Genomic DNA, 16,161 nt, shown 5'->3' with positions numbered 1-16,161 from the left:
TAAAATGAACCTTTGGGGAAAGCCTATTACTAAAAGCTGGACATGTCTAAAGCTGTCCTGTTTTTAAACTTTATTTATTTGACGGGGGGGGGCACGCGAGAGCACAAGGAGGCAGAGGAGGAGACAGGGAGAAGCAGGCTCCCCACCCAGCAGAAGGTCTGATGCCGGCTGGATGCCAGGACCCTAAGATCATGACCTGAGCTAGAGGCAGATGCTTAACCGCGCGAGCCACCCAGGCGCCCCTAAAGCGGTCTTAAAAGCAAAATAACGCTCCGTCTCCTAAGATGAGCGCGCGCGAGCACGCAGCGGTCACGGCAGAGGCGGAGGCAGAGGAGAGTCCCGGGCAGCTCCCGGCGGAGCCCAGAGCCTGACGCTGGGTCTCAAGACACGGCGACGGTGACCTGACTGGAGACCAAGAGTCCCACACGCAACCGACTGAGCCGCCCGGGCGCCCCAAGGACGCTCTCCCGAAGGCCGGAGATACTCAGGAGGCCTCCGGGTGGCCTCTCACTCGGAACCCCGGCTCGAGCCCAGCACCCCCTCCTCCTGCGCGACCGCTGCGACAGCCGCACCCGACGTCCCTCGAGCCACGCGCCGTCTTCGCCCGTGCGAGAGCTCGTTAGACTTTAAGACTCCGCAGAACCCGGAATTCCTGAGTTTTGTCATTCTCCAACGCAACTTCTGCTTCACACGAAGTTGGGTATTTCTAATCATCCTGAGATTTCCGGGTAACGTCCCACTAAGACATCTACTTAATCACATGGTGAGCCACTGCTCAGGCCCCGGGACTCTTGGCCGTCTCGCACTCGTCTCTGTCCCCGGGGCGCGCGCACGTCCGAACCCGGCGCGTCAGGGCCGCTGACCACCACACGCGGATCTCCGCTTTCTTCCCGAGGCACCGCAGGAGGCCGCCGTCTCCGCGCCCGCAGAAGCCGGTTTCCAGCGCCGACCTCGGGAGCTCCCCCGGCCCCACGGCGGGCCCCACCGCTCCCCGCGCGGGGCTCCTGGCGGTCCTTTCCAGCCCGAGCCCCACGCGCAGGCTCGCGAGCCCCGGAGAGGGACTCGCAGCGCCCACACCCCCCACCGGCCGCAGGGACCAGGCCACGAAAGGAAAGGAGCCTCCGCGCGACCCCACAGCCGCGTCCTCACAGCCCCGCGGGAGGCAGCGCGACCTCCCACGGGTCGGGCCACACGACCCCCGACCTCCGCACTCAGCCCGTTACCTGCTGCTTCCGACGAAAACCTCAGGAGAGCGCGCAAGCGGAACTCGCGCCGCGAGAGCCCTCGGCGTCAGCCGCCTCGGCCCGCCGGCGACGGCCCCGGGGACGCCTCAATGTCCCCCGCTCGCGGCGACCCCCGCGGCCGAAGCGGGGGCGGCGGTTCGTGCGCGCGCCCCGCTCGGCGGGCCCGGCGTCTGCGGGCGTCAGGCCGGACAGAGCCAGGGGCCCCGGGCCACCCCCCGGGCAGCCTCCCCCCCCCGCCCCCCCCCGCCCCCCCAGCCTGGGCCCGGCGCGAAGGAAGCAGCGGCCGGCGGGCGCCTCCCCTCCCCCGCCGCCGGCGCCCCGGGCACAGCCGCCTTCCGAGAGCGGCGTCCACCGCCCAGGCCGACGCCGCGCCCCCGCCGGTGGGCGGGCGGCCTCCGGGACGCTGCGGAAGGGCGGGGGGCGAAGCAAGGGCCCCTCTAGCTGCGCCTTCCCCACGGCGTCCCTTGTTCTCGATGGTCCCCGCGCGGCCATCCCCTCGAACGCAATTTCCGGTTCCTTTTAAAGGCCCCAGGCTGCGCGCCGCGGCGCGTGCGGGAAGGTATAAAAGGGAAGGAGAGGGCGGGACCCGGGAGGAAGAGGAAAAAAGCTGGCGGCAGAGGGGGCGGGGAGGCGCAAAGGGCGCGCTCTCGCGTCACGTGACCGGGACGCGCCGTTCTTCCGTCGGCCATTTTAGGTGGTCCGCGGCGGCGCCATTAAAGCGAGGAGGAGGCGAGAGCGGCCGCCGTTGCTGCTTATTCTTTCCCAGTGCCGCGGCGGAGAGCGGGCGAGCGCGCCGCGCGAGTGCGGGAGGCGAGGGGGGCAGGCCAGGGAGAGGCACGGGAGCCCTCGCAGCCGCGCGCGCCTTCTCGGTCCTGTTGTGTGCTTCGCGCGGTGGAGCGGGCGCGCGGCGGCGGCGGGGATTACTTTGCTGCTAGTTTCGGTTCGCGGCGGCGGCGGGTGTCGTCTCGGCGGCGGCGGAGGCAGTAGACGATGTCGGAGGAGCAGTTCGGCGGGGACGGGGCGGCGGCGGCGGCAACGGCGGCGGTAGGCGGCTCGGCGGGCGAGCAGGAGGGAGCCATGGTGGCGGCGGCGCAGGGGGCAGCGGCGGCGGCGGGCAGCGGCGCCGGGACCGGGGGCGGCACCGCGGCCGGAGGCACCGAAGGGGGCCCCGCCGAGTCGGAGGGGGCGAAGATCGACGCCAGCAAGAACGAGGAGGACGAAGGGTGAGTAAGGGGCGGCCCGGGAGAGTCAGGCCCGACTCGTGCCCCCTCCCCCTCCCCCGCCATTAGGCCTCGTTCCCGCTCTTGCCCGCCGTCCGGGCGCGCACGCCGGCTCCGTGCTCGGGGGTCCCCGCTCCACGCCGGGCTCCCGGGCGTCCGTTCCCCTCCTGCGGGCGCCCCCTCCCCCCGCACACGCGCTTCCACCTTTCCCGTCACCATGCTGCCGCCCGGCCCGCCCTGCGCCCGCCCTCGGCGCGGGTCTCCTCCCCCCGGGTTTTCCCGCCCGTCCGGGCCCTTTTTTCTCGCTCCGCGGCCTCTGCCGCCCGCTTCCCGCCGGCGTCCCGGCGTAGGGGGAGACGCGGAGGGCCTATGCGGGGACCGCGGGGCTCGTTCGGGGCGCGCGCTCGGGCGCCCCGGGACGGTGCGTCTGTCCGTGAGCGGCGGCTTCGGGGCCCCGCCGGCCGCCGCGCCGCTGCCCCCTCGGCTGCCCCGGCTTCAGGCCGCCCGCGCCCGTGTTCCCGGCCAGCTCGGCGTGTCGCGGCGTCGAACAATGGCTGGCGCGCTTGGGCCTGCCTCCGCCGCTGGAGCTCCCCGGGCCGGGTCCCCCGGCCGCGCCCCCGTCCGCGCCCCGGCTCGGGCGCCCCGGCTGTGCACACACGCCGTGACCTCGCGTCTCACGCGCACTTGCCTGTGTCTCCCCCGCCCCGTGCCCAGGGCCCCGTTTTTGGTCTCTCTTGATTTCTCCTTCCCGCGCTCTCAGCACGTTGGAGGCGGCCCGCCCGCCGCTGCGTAAACGAGCAAGTCTTTCGTTGCGCTAAGGCATGGTCTTGTGTTTTTTTGCAGGTTTTAAAGCGCTGGCTTGTTCCTGCAGTTGGAACAAGTTGCGTGTGCGCCGCATTCGGTCTGTTCGAATGCGGCCTGGGAGCGGGAGCGCAGTCCAGGAGTTACAGGAGGGACTAAATCGGGCTCGGGGTTGGGTGTTCCACTCCCGCGGCTGCGCGTCCTGCTTAGCGCCTCGGTTCCCTTTGTCGGGGGCGCGTGTGCGTGTTTTTATTTCACTATGACAAGGAGAAAGTGTGGAAAATAACAATAAAGTGTCACCTTGATCCAGTATTAGAAAACATGAGTTCCTTTTTTGGGAAGGAGCACGAGGTTTGGAGGGTGGGAAAGAGGTCAGAAGGTCGAGTTTAATCTCAGCCCAGGCAGACCTGTCAGGCTGATGGTGCTGGTTTGGGGAGAGGGAGGTGGGATGGGAACCTGAATTGACTTGATTTTGAATTACGTACAGTTTAAGAAAGGAGTAAGTTAAATACCTGGAAACTTAAGCCTTTTAACATTTTGGTTTTTATTTTCTGAATTCTGTTCTTTGGACAGAGGTACCAAAATGATTAATTGCATAACTTGCTGGTTGGGGCAGGCTTTAGCCCTGATTTTTCAAATCACAAAGCTGCTACGCATATAGTTTCCTACTGTTGAACTGAAGTGTAAATGAATTAAAGTTTTTTAGGCCTAACAATGTCAAAAACTAAAACTAGAATTTTGATTGGTTGCTGTACCGGTTGTTAATTCCCTAGCCATTCAAACTCCTCCCCACGACACTCTGAAGCAGCGACGGCACAGCGGGAAGAATGGTAAAACTTTTAAATTTTATTTCTGTATTGTAAAGGTTTCAGTAGTTATAACGTGCAGAGGCTGTGTATTGATTAGTTGCCCATTGATCCCCCAGGAAGTTCTAGACATAGTACAGTAGGATATCTTGTGCCTGGGATATAAAACCTTTTTAGGCATCGTGTGTGATCTTTGGGCAAAATTAATGCCATCTCTTGGTTTTTGGTCTGTGGTAATGCATGTAATTGTGGTTTGGTTAATTGAAACAATATAATTTGTGATACCATAATTTCAAATTTGATTTCCTTTTGTCAAGACAAGTATTTTTGTTGGAATTCTGAGTTTAATGTTAAATATGAAGGTTAGTTGATATAAAATCTTGTGTGTTTAAAATGTCTTGCATGCCATGCCGAAATACTCTGCATATGTGAAAAGTAAAACAATTTTTAAAGTAGCGCTGTGTATATGTATATGTATGCAAAAATGTACCTCTCCAGCAGTGTTTTTAAGTAGAACTTTAATAACAATTGGATACGTACCATTCAGAGGTGGGCTGATGTGGCTTTTCACTACAGCTCTTAGCAGATTTTTTATTTTCAGTGCGATTTGTTTAGAATGTTAATTACAGTTGGTTGGTTCACATGTCTCTGAAACTGCATGACTTCTCCATGGAAGGATGGTAGATGATTGTTCTTTTTATCCTTCCCCTTCCCCTAAATGTCAGTCTTACGGCTTTTAGGATTAATTTTATTTTGAGCTTTCCAGGAGTTTGTCCCCCACCACTGGAATTAAGAGGGCCAATAATTTGTAGAAAGCTGACTTGGCTATGCAAACGGCATTCTATTTTAAGAGCCCAGTGGGGATAACATTTAAATTTTACAAGAGCTTTACTTAATATTATATTCTCATCCATTGAAATTTGTCCGGTTTTATATTGCAGATAAAGCAGACTGGAAATAGGCAAAAGGGAAAAGTAAAAAGAAGACTGGGGTCAGAGTTTGACATATGGAATAAAACCTTTCTCATGAAAATTCATCCATTTAGCACTGTGATAGTTCATTTCCACTGCCAGCTAATCATGGCAAACTAAGATTGAATAGTCACTCTACCTGACTTTTTTACTCTATTATACGTTTCAAATCTTATGTAAGGAGTCATTTTCAGTGATTAGAAAGGGCATAAACTTAGGTTTGAGATCACTGTTATGATTCTTGTAAGAATTATTTTTGCCCTGCTCCCCAATCATGTAAGTTTACAAGTTTTTTGAATGACCTCTTAGGAAAAGTGGATAATTAAATATTTATAGTTAGTGAACATTTTAGATTCTGACCTATTTTTCTTTCCTGAAAATAGGATTTAACTGAGGTTCATTTTAAGTTAAGCAAGTTTACATTTAAGAAATGTTTTTAAGGTGTAATATTTGACTTTATAAAATTACTGCTTAATCACCCAGCCTCGTCCTGTTACAGATACTTTTGTTTTTCTTTTTGGTGTGTGCACTTGTCACTCTATCTGTTCCTTTCTCTGACTCCCAGTTCGAGAGATACTGTGCAGCAGTTTCATAATAGTCTCAGGGATGAGAATAAGACTGGCTTTACTAGATACGAAATCATCCAAATTTAATTTCTTAAACATTTCTGTGTGCATTCTTTTTTACAGTTTTAACTTGAGAATGAGGTTATTATAGTGTGATCCTTAAAATTTTAAAAATGAGTTTGTTGTGTACCCAGAAGTTTTTGTTTTTGTTTTTTCGGTTGAGTGTAAAAACAAACAGCTATTCTTAGGGTACGTCTGTTAACATCTCTGTGGATGTTTCCACATTTCAGACCTTTGGAATAATTTGTTCATTTCCATAATAAAATGCTTTCCCGAGTTCATCTCATTTTAATTTTCCCAACTTTAATATCCCTGGCTTTTACTTGTAAGCAGTTGCCTGGAATTATCTATTTTTGTGTGGGTTAATGTTCTATAGAGGGCTGTAGTTCTTTTAGGGTAGGTAATTTAAAGTTCGTGTGGGGCAAAATACACATGCCGCGTAGCACAGCTACCTGAAGGAGAGTTTTTTACGTATCAAGATGAGTGGAAAACTCTTAATACTGTGTTAGCTTTCAGATAGTTTTATAAGGTAGGTACATTGATTTGCCTGCATTTGATTGGGCGGGAAGCAAAATACTTCTGTTCAGTTATCAGCCAAAGTACAGTACTTGTCTAATAACAAGACAGTAGATCTAGACCTATAACCATTAGTGTATAAGCTCGTGTGATTTCTTCCTGTTTGGAATATTGCGAATTAATATTGCTTGACAGCCCTTTAATTTTTAAGAATGGGGAAATACCTGTTTTTGTTTTAAATATTTGAGACTATAATGTATATCCTAGTGCTTTGGGGGCATTCTGAATGTTGCTTTATAAAACAGTTACTTTTCGAGCAGTCTCATCATACCTAATTTACTGGCCTTTAATTCAGTAAAGTTGGGTTTCTGTAAAGTTGAGACCCTGAGTAGATGGTCTGAATTTTAGTGTTCTTTGGAACCTTTACCAAGTTTCTAGTGTTAAAATTGCAGAAATTGATGCTCCCAAGTCTCAAGATGATTAACCTCTAAGGGAGGAGTGTAGTATTAAATTCTTTTCATTTCAAATTATGGAAGGTACTAAATCACCTGACCTTTAGGGTTTGGAATTGGAGAAAATCATGGCGGTTTTTTTCAGTGCTGTCTTCTGAGATAAATCTGTTTGGCCTTAAGCCTGGATTTTTTTCTCCGAGTCATGTGACTTCTATAAACTAAGTATATTTAATGTGTATTTTTAATATTGCCTGGGTATTCTGTCCTCTGTAAGGCTGCTCTAATTTAAGAACGTTTTGAATTCTACCGTTGGGATACGTGATGTGTGGCCCATATGGAGGATGGTTCGTTTTAGTCTTGAAGCAATACATGCTATGCTTGAAAGCATTTAAAAAGGAATAGAATAATAACCTCTTTCCTATTCCACTTAAAGCTGTGCACCTCAAGTGTGTGTACAGATTGACAAATGGAGTGAAACATAACTTCTGTTAGTCCAAGATTTATTTGACTTTAGTTCTGCTTCAACGTTTTAGTAGCTAGGGCACTGAATGCTGGATGCTGGAAGCGTGGGATCTGTTTCTGTTACTTCACTTCCAACAGTGTGGTCTCAGGTAATACAACACGTTTGTTACTTGGTTTGCTGATCTTTGTGTTGGAAACAATGCTCACCACGGGAAGATTGACTGCATAGCCTGCTTTCATAGCTTGTGTGTGTTTATCCGGTGCCTTAATAGTTGATACTGCCAGTGATTTACTCCTGTGGAGTAAAGGTAAGCATGTTTTAGTTTCTGGAGTATTAAATTGTACATTGGAGCTAGACATTTATGATTATTTGGGGGTGGGGAGGGTCATTGCTGGTAGTGTTTGGCCAGTAATCAGGGTGATAGTTGTTAAGTATTGGGTCATGTCCTGTGAACTCTTGCTTATCTAGACTTGAAACTTGCATGCAGTTCAGACACTAGGAAATTTTCCCATTCTCTCTTCACTTGTAAGAAAGATTAAAAACCGTCAGCAAATATACTCAGAAAGCAACCCAGAGAGGCAATGTCATGGAATCAGTCTTTCCATAATTTTTCCTTTTTACTGTTAAAAACATTTTAAAGGATTGCAAGAATCTAAAATTTCATCAAGGAAAGTAAAAATCATTTTCTGGGTTTAGTGTTCATATCTAAATTGATTTCCATTAGAAAACTACAGAATTGTGAGTGTGTAGTAATCTCAGTTAACCAGAACCTTAACCTCTAGGTTAAGGAAACCGCATTCCTTAACCTCCAGGTAGATGGGAGTTTATCTTCTAAAGCTGATTTGCCAGTTTCTTTTGGAAGTGAAAATATAGGAAATCATTCCTTCCTTGGAATGAAAGAAAAAGGGGGGGAATTTTGGGTTAAACATTTAAAGTTGACTTAAAACCTGTCATCTTGTTAGCTGTTATGTTTTCAACCTAATTATCGTTTTTATTTTTATTTTTATTTTTATTTTTTTTAAAGATTTTATTTATTTATTTGACAGACAGATCACAAGTAGGCAGAGAGGCAGGCAGAGAGAGAAGGGAGGAAGCAGGCTCCCTGCTGGGCAGAGAGCCCGACGCGGGGCTCGATCCCAGGACGCTGGGATCATGACCTGAGCCGAAGGCAGCGGCCCTAACCCACTGAGCCACCCAGGCGCCCCCTAATTATCGTTTTTAGTCATTCAGGTTCATTCTAAAGTATGAAGTAATAATGAGATTTTAATAAGCTAGGCTAAAGGAGTTAGTCTTTATTGACTTGTTGAAAGTTTGTCAGTTTCCAGAGGTATTTTTTATACAGATTCTAAAATGTTTACCCTACCACGTGGTACTATCTAGTTATAAAAAGTAAGCCCTGTCCCCCATTATAGGTAGTTACTTAACTTTATACTTTCTGGCAGCTCTTTCTGCCCACAGGTCCTGTCCCATGTTTAAATAAAACCACATTTTTGCACTCAAAAAAATCCCAATAAATAAGTAAATCAATACTTTTAAGGAAAAATACTGATTTTATTTGTGTTGTGGGATTTTCCTTGTATTTTGTCATTTTAGGATTTTAAAGGAATAATTTTAATGATAAAATACCGAAAATTTAAAACGAATTAGTGGTATGCTTGAGTGTTTCTGAAACGTGACAGTGATTGGCTAGCCATGTTATATGTACTTGAAATATATATCATATTGGCATTCTGGTTTTTTTTTAAACTGTCAGAACTTGTTATGAAACCACATATGGAAGGTCATGAGTTGTCAGGAAGTGTTTGAAAGTTACAGAATATTATTTTGGCCATATTTCAAAATTGGGAGGGACTGTAAATGGTGTTTATCATGTTACCTTGAATAAGGTATTTCACGGTAGAGCCTTAGAAGTATCTTTAAATAAAATACTTTTGACTTTTGGAGTGTTATATCTAGTGATCTCAATAACACAGAGTAAGTTTTTTGGCATGTGAGAAAACAGGAGTGTTAAATCAACATTTTCATCAGTCAGCACTGCCCCATATGTATTACCTTTTTTTTTTTTTTCCCAAAGATTTTATTTATTTGACAGAGTGAAAGTGAACACAAGTAGGGGGAGCAGCAGGCAGAGGGAGAAGCAGGCTCCTGGCCTAGTGGGGAGCCTGATGTGGGGCCTGATCCCCGGACCTTGGGATCATGACCTGGGCCAAAGGCAGATGGTTAACAGCTGAGCCATCCAGGTGCCCCTCTGTATTACCTTTTATATTTTGAAATTCCTTACTAAATACTGGCATTTATGCGGAGTACAGAAAAGTCACTGAGATGGTTTTTTAACTACATTTTATTGAAGACTTTTTTAGGCAACCTAATTTCTAGTTTGTATTTTTATGTGGGATACTTAGACATTTTGAGTTAAGACTATAGTATAGAAAATAATCTTAGGACCTGTTTTATAGGACTTCATTCTGGCTTTTTCCTTTTAATGTTGATGACTTCATATAGCCCATGCAAATTTTAAAAAGTTTAGGTGCTAGGTAAATGTAAACATTGCTCTGTTAAGTTATATTTAAATTGTGCTCTGTCCCTTCTAAAGAATTTTTTATTGAGCACTTGGGATATTTCAGACTATGTTCTGTACCTTTAGGTGTATTTGCTCCTTTATTTTTTTTATTAATTTTTTTTAAAGTAAGGTCTATGCCCAGTGTGGCGCTTGAACTCAACCCTGATTTCGGGAGTCTCATGCTCTGGACTGAGCCCCCAGGCACCCCTGTGTTTGCTCATTTAATCCTTACTGAAGATTCATGAAATAGGCTCTTTGTCCTCTCACTTACAAAGTGGAAGCAGTCTTGGGTTTTCGTTTTCCTGAGGGTCGTACAGTTAGTACTAGGTGGAGGTAGGATTTACACTCAGGTGGTTTGGCTTTACTGCCTCTAAATTTACTTGAGAATGTCCCACTAAACAGTCTAAATTCCTAAATAACATTGTATAGCATTTGGAAAGTCATTTGCACCGAGTTGTATAATTTTATGCGTATCTTTAATACTATAATATGGTGTAGTATCACTACCTGTAAAAGCAAGGAGCTTTCAATGGTTGAGTAGGTGTTCTAAATTGAATACTCTATTGCCTCTGGGGTGCTAAAAAGCTTAATAGGATTAAGAAGTTAAACTCAGTAAAATACCGTAGATACAGTTCTGTGTTTTCATTAGGGTTGTTGATACAGTTACAGCTAAGGATGAAAGTTTAAACTTGGATTGCAGGACTAGGAGCCCATTTTTGTTGCCACTTGAACAAGTCTTGTGACAGTTTTCACTTGGCTGCCTAGGATTTCTGGAGTTCTGTCTACCTCATTTAAGTATTTGCACATCTCTGCAGGAGTGACAGCAACTTGAAATTCACTTTTGGTATTCAGGGCAGCAGGGATGATCTGGATGGACAACAGTAGGTACCCAGCTTTAAGCAAAACACAGTGATCTAAAAGAAAATGAAGCATATCTTACGTCATCTCATAACTTTAGAGAGAGCATGTCAGCATGCTAGTGTTCTGAGAGGCTAAGATAACCCTGTTTATCCAAAATTAAGACAGTAGGCCTTTTCTTACTGTACTCTACCGTTATAGGTTGGTGTGTCTACTGAATAAAGATTTGATGGATTTAACGTGTTCCGTTTAATAAGGATGGAATGATTTGGAACAGTCCGTGTTCATTGTAGTATTTACCTCTCTGCTGTCAGTGGTGCGGCAGCCTTTCCTGTAAGCGGCTAAAGCTGTATCTTGGGCTGCCAAAATGGCAGTGCATATGTCTGTCTCAAAGAGCCAGTCAGGCTCTTGCTCAGAGGCTGTTTTACTCTTCTTACTTTACACAGAATTTGCCCAAGTTCAAGTGCTGGCTACCCACCCTACAGAACGGAAGGGGTGGGTGGATTTAACGGCAACTGGTGATTAACCTGGCAAAAATGAAAAAAAACTTGTTAAAATAACTGAGAAATGAGATGCACTTAGTGTATTAATAGTTCTCTCATTTCAGAAGAGCCTTTGGGCATGCTTCAGTAGCTTAATATTAATTAGTGGTGACTGACCCATACAGTGTTTAAATCATGATTACTGTATTTATGAAGGCAGAAGTGTGTGATGTGCTGTAGAAAAAAAATCCCAAATAATTGAAGGTTAAAAAACAACTGGGAGAGATTGGAAGACAGGCAGTGTTTTTTAAACATGGTGGAATGTTTGGCTCATTCTCTAAAGGTGCTGGATAGCTGAAGTTTTACTATGTGTTTTGCTCTAGTTTTTTGAGAAATAGTAATCATTCTGTGGAACGTGTATAAATTATAGTTGACCCAGAGTTTTTAATATTCTCTCCAAAGGGGATTGATTTTTAGGAAAAGCTGCATCTTCAGTGACCTTTTAGCTTTAAGGTGGTAGGCACGTGTAACCACTTTTGTACTAACAACTGTATTAAAGGTGGGAAGTTTCTTAGAGTTCTTTACTATTGGGCCAGTTGATGTTTATCCAGTGTTCAGGAAAACTGACTTCCTAAGCCGTGAAAAACATTTGGGGCTTGTGAATAATAATAGGACATGCCTCAGTCACGGGTTATAATTTATTTCTTTGTAATTATTCTGTTTTTTCAATAATTTTAAATCAAGGACACTTAACCCAGTATAAACTTTGCCTTGGTTAAATAAAATTGAAACGAATTTTGTCTTAATATTTGAGGAACTGATCAGGCAGAATATTCTTGCCTTTCAACTAGCTTTTTTTTTTTTTTTTAAAATCAAGGCTTTTGTTACTATATTGTCTTCAGACTGAAATAATTTCAAACTCTTACACTAGTGATAGAAAAATTTTGTAATCCCAGAAGGTGGTAATTCAGTAGTTAAATTTAAACTTAATTGAGATTGTTTCTGTTCTAAAATTGCCATGGATACCTGAGCAAGGGATTATTGCTTTATAGTTTGTTCCTTCTCATTTTTAAAAATACAGCAGTGTCCTTACCGTGGAAGGGTAAATGTTGCTAATCAACTTTCATCTATGAAGGAAGTGCTCTGGATCTTTAGGTTATAAAAGTAAAGTGTTTTTAAGGCGTATACTTAAGTGACAAGGATTGGATTTCAGAAGGTGCGCTATTTGAATGAAAGAATATGTAATTGAGAATAAGTTTTTTCCATGAAATTGGCAATAAACATTAAAAACTACCTATACAACTTTATGGGTGTTCTTATGTTCATTTTTTTCCTTATGTTCATTTGATAAAATAAAAAAAGGGATTAATAAGGGTTACTTCAAGCTTGGAGGTTTTATTAAAGTTAAGCGCATAAATAACACAGCTTTAACATTACAGTCCATGTACTAATTGAAAACTTAACCTGAAATGGGAAGCACAGTATATACTGAAAGTAACACGACTTTCGGTTTGTAAATTAACTTTGTTGTTAGAACTGAAAGCAAGTCTGGCAAAATAGTAAGATCAGTAACACCTCAGTTAATCTGGCATCTTTAGGGGAGAAGCAGAACAAGATCTCATTCTAGGGACACAGTTGGCCTCTTGTTGGAAGAAGTGGATGAGTGGCAATACCCTAAACGCCCACAAGATGGAGGTGTTTCCTGCTTTAGTTTCTATCGGGAGCGGAAAGTTAGTGCCCTATCCCTGTTCCTACCCGACTTACAAAGATGAGAAATCATTAAGCAAGTGTGATTTTAGTCCCGTAAAATTGTTAGCCTTTACATAACAAATTCTGACAGTTTACCCTTAAAATAAAAATCTCCAGTCCTGTCTCTTTAAAGGGTAGGAGGTGTGTGTCAGCTCTTGGGGCAGGCTAGGGATGGCTCTGGGGGCAGATGGAGACGCAGTCAGAGCTGCCAAGTCTGAGCAGGGTAGCATTTTGGTGTGAGAAAAATAATACTTCACCTGAGGGGGGTTGGGTTGGTTTTTTTTTGTTTTTTTTGAGTATATATATTTAGTCTTAAAGTGTTCTGGTGGTTTCCACTTAACCACCTGTCACTTTTAGTATCTTCAAGGCTTAAATATTTTATTGCTGGTTAACTGAGGTTCTACTGTGAATAAATCCTATAAGTCAATTCATGGGTTGTGCTTCAGTGGGTAATTTTTGTTCACTAAATTGTTTATATTAGCACATAAAAAAACTTGGCTTACAACTTAATTGTGAGACTTAGAATTTTCCATTTTATGTGCTAAGAGTTTTGTTAAAAAGAGAACCATTAAATGGAAAGCTTCAGCGTAGACATACCGGTTGCTGTGATCAGTGGGGACTGCATAGTCCTTTCACAAGTTTAATGAAGATTGGGAACGGAAATTTGAAGCTAAAATTCTGTGTTTCGCTGTTAACCCATATTTAACTTGTAATTTAAGACTTAAATGTGTAGTATTTTTACTTTAGGGTTACAAATATCTTTTTGGCAAGTCAAAAAGAATTTGCTGCTTCCTCACTTCCACAGTTAAACGCAGATGCAGCAGTAATAAGCAAAACTTGACAAAACTGGGATGGGGTGTTCTTGGTACGCGGTGACATAGGGAGAGTGACATGATTCATCTGCCCAGTAAACTGGTGCAGTTTGGAAACGTTGTTGCTATGGATACTTAAGGCAAAGTCTGTTTACTTGTTTTTAGCATTTTAATATTACTTTTTGTCTTCACAGGAAAATGTTTATAGGAGGCCTTAGCTGGGACACTACAAAGAAAGATCTGAAGGACTACTTCTCCAAGTTTGGTGAAGTTGTAGACTGCACCCTGAAGTTAGACCCCATCACAGGGCGGTCGAGGGGCTTTGGCTTTGTGCTGTTTAAAGAGTCGGAGAGTGTAGATAAGGTAGTGTGTTCCGTGCTCCGATTAGTTAATAACACAAGACGTGGATAGTTTGATAACACTAATTTGCCGGTTCATAATCTCCCCTTTTGCAGTATATGAAGGAAGAGCTATATATAGTTCTTAACCAGTGCATTTTATGAAGAGTGCTCTTTTTAATTGTTTCCTGAATACCTTCTATATGCCAGGCTGTACTTGAAAAAAAAATTAACTTTAAAAATACTGACACTTAAAAACACCTATTTAAAAGGACAGTCTGTGACAAGTTCACAGAAGTAGAGATTGTGGAATTTCTTGGCAGTTGGAGGTGAGATGGTTTTCTAGTAATTGATGAGATTTGTCTCTCCCCTTCTCCCCATCCTTATTGACACTTAGGTTTGAACACTGTTCTGTATTAGCTGATATCACATCACCACAATTTGACAGTTCAGTGATGAGCAAGTCAGCATATATCTGGCATTAGCTATATTTATAATTATTAAGTTAACAATCTGAACTTCAGTTAAGATACATACTTAAAATGAAAAACTTCAATTTCCTTAGGTCATGGATCAGAAAGAACATAAATTGAATGGGAAGGTGATTGATCCTAAAAGGGCCAAAGCCATGAAAACAAAAGAGCCTGTTAAAAAAATTTTTGTTGGTGGCCTTTCTCCAGATACACCTGAAGAGAAAATAAGGGAGTACTTTGGTGGTTTTGGTGAGGTATGTGATAATGTTTTGACCCAGTTTTTGTCAAAATTAGTGTGAATATAATTGTCACATTTTCAAAATTGTTATGAGGTTTGGACTAATTTGTGATTTGTTTTGAAAGAAGGATATTGTAAATCATTGGCAGATCTTCTAAGATTTGACGATTGCATTTTTCTCATTTATTGAAGGTACAGGGTACACAAAGATGAAATAGACATTCTTACCTTGAGGAATTTACCAGATTAGTAGAAGAGATAAAAATAAAACAGGAGGAGGAAACCCGCATTGGGTTACCTGAGATATAGAAGGAAATCATTCAGTTGAGAATAGGAAAGGAATGAATTAAGAATAGGATGTAGTGCCTTCTCAATTTACAAAAAAGTGTATGTGCAAATTTTATGAGTCTAATTATAGACTTAGTGAAACCAAAGTTTGTTCCTTCTGTGAATTAGTGATTTCAAGCTGAGAAATTGTGGCTTTGCATGCCAGATACAGTCTGTAAACATCTTTTGCTTGATCTAAGCAGAGCATGTTTTGTTGTTTGTATTTAGGTTGAGATGTTTCCCACACGTATCTGGACATGTAGCTTTTCCTTAAATCCCTGCAGGAGCGAGCAGCCTTGGAGCCGCCTGCTTGTGCGGCCGTAGCCGTCTGAGCCGACAGTAGCAGCCTCCACCTCTGCTTCGCCACGTGCTCTCCAGTTTTCAGTGGTCCTCACCACTCCTATCCCCCCCCCCCGCCCCCGAAGCAGTCATCTTTATCCTCTTTTTCTTAAAATTCTTGCCTTCTATTTTTGGTTGGCATTTGAGTTTGTGACCCTTGAATTAACAAATGTCAGTACCCTGTAAAGCTTGTTTTTATAAATAGGTTTGAAGACTTTTTAGGTGGATTGGATATTCTAATTTGAGGAATTTTCTTAAAAGATGAGAATAAATGGGGAGAGATAGCAGAACAGAATTTAGGGGCCACGTGTTTTCTTTGGGTGTTTTTCCTACTAGTGCTTTTATTGTCAGTCACATGCAAACTAAGATATTAAAACTTATTTTTTTGATACCAGGTGGAATCCATAGAGCTCCCTATGGACAACAAGACCAATAAGAGGCGTGGATTCTGCTTTATTACCTTTAAGGAAGAGGAACCAGTGAAGAAGATAATGGAAAAGAAATACCACAATGTTGGTCTTAGTAAAGTAAGTTAAGCATCTGTTTATTTATAGAGAAAAAACTAGCTTCTGTAGAGAGTTTCATCATCTAGGTTTCTGTAAAGGCTGCAGTTTTCATGCTTGTGCTTTAAGACATCTCATTGGCTTCTTATTTATCAAAGGCATTGATTACCAGTTTGGGCTTTTACTGGGGAGCAGGAGGAAAACTCTGTATTTAAGTGAACTTTTGTCTTGGCTTTACCAAAAGATAGGGTTTGAGTGCCTGAGGAGTAGAAGGTAGCAACCTACGTTAAAGAACTTCCTGGACAGCATTAGAAATTATTTCTTTAAGTACTGAGGATTGATTTAATTGATGAACGGACTTGAAGGAAAGTGTCGTATTGGTC

General features: G+C 44.3%; 1 protein-coding gene across 6 annotated transcripts in view; it reads left to right on the top strand.

Moving 5' to 3' along the window:
- The first annotated feature begins 1,945 nt into the window (after nucleotides 1-1,945).
- HNRNPD (heterogeneous nuclear ribonucleoprotein D) overlaps nucleotides 1,946-16,161 on the top strand; it is a 17,221-nt gene continuing 3,005 nt past the window's right edge. For 3 of the 6 annotated variants that reach the window (XR_013966437.1, XR_013966438.1, XM_080797101.1), the window contains exons 1-5: nucleotides 2,103-2,467; nucleotides 4,039-4,095; nucleotides 13,755-13,923; nucleotides 14,464-14,625; nucleotides 15,671-15,802. Coding sequence is in view for 4 of the 6 variants with exons in the window: in XM_080797101.1 (XP_080653227.1) it covers nucleotides 2,235-2,467; nucleotides 4,039-4,095; nucleotides 13,755-13,923; nucleotides 14,464-14,625; nucleotides 15,671-15,802 (753 nt within the window). In the remaining 2 variants the exon portion in view is untranslated. Of the gene's footprint in view, nucleotides 2,468-4,038; nucleotides 4,096-13,754; nucleotides 13,924-14,463; nucleotides 14,626-15,670; nucleotides 15,803-16,161 lie in introns of all 6 variants that reach the window. The other 3 variants (XM_080797104.1, XM_080797102.1, XM_080797103.1) reach the window with 2 other exon arrangements.

The sequence above is a fragment of the Martes martes genome, assembly GCF_963455335.1.
Source record: "Martes martes genome assembly, chromosome: 2".
Classification (NCBI taxonomy): Eukaryota; Metazoa; Chordata; class Mammalia; order Carnivora; family Mustelidae; genus Martes; species Martes martes.
This window is presented reverse-complemented; position numbering and strand designations above follow the sequence as displayed.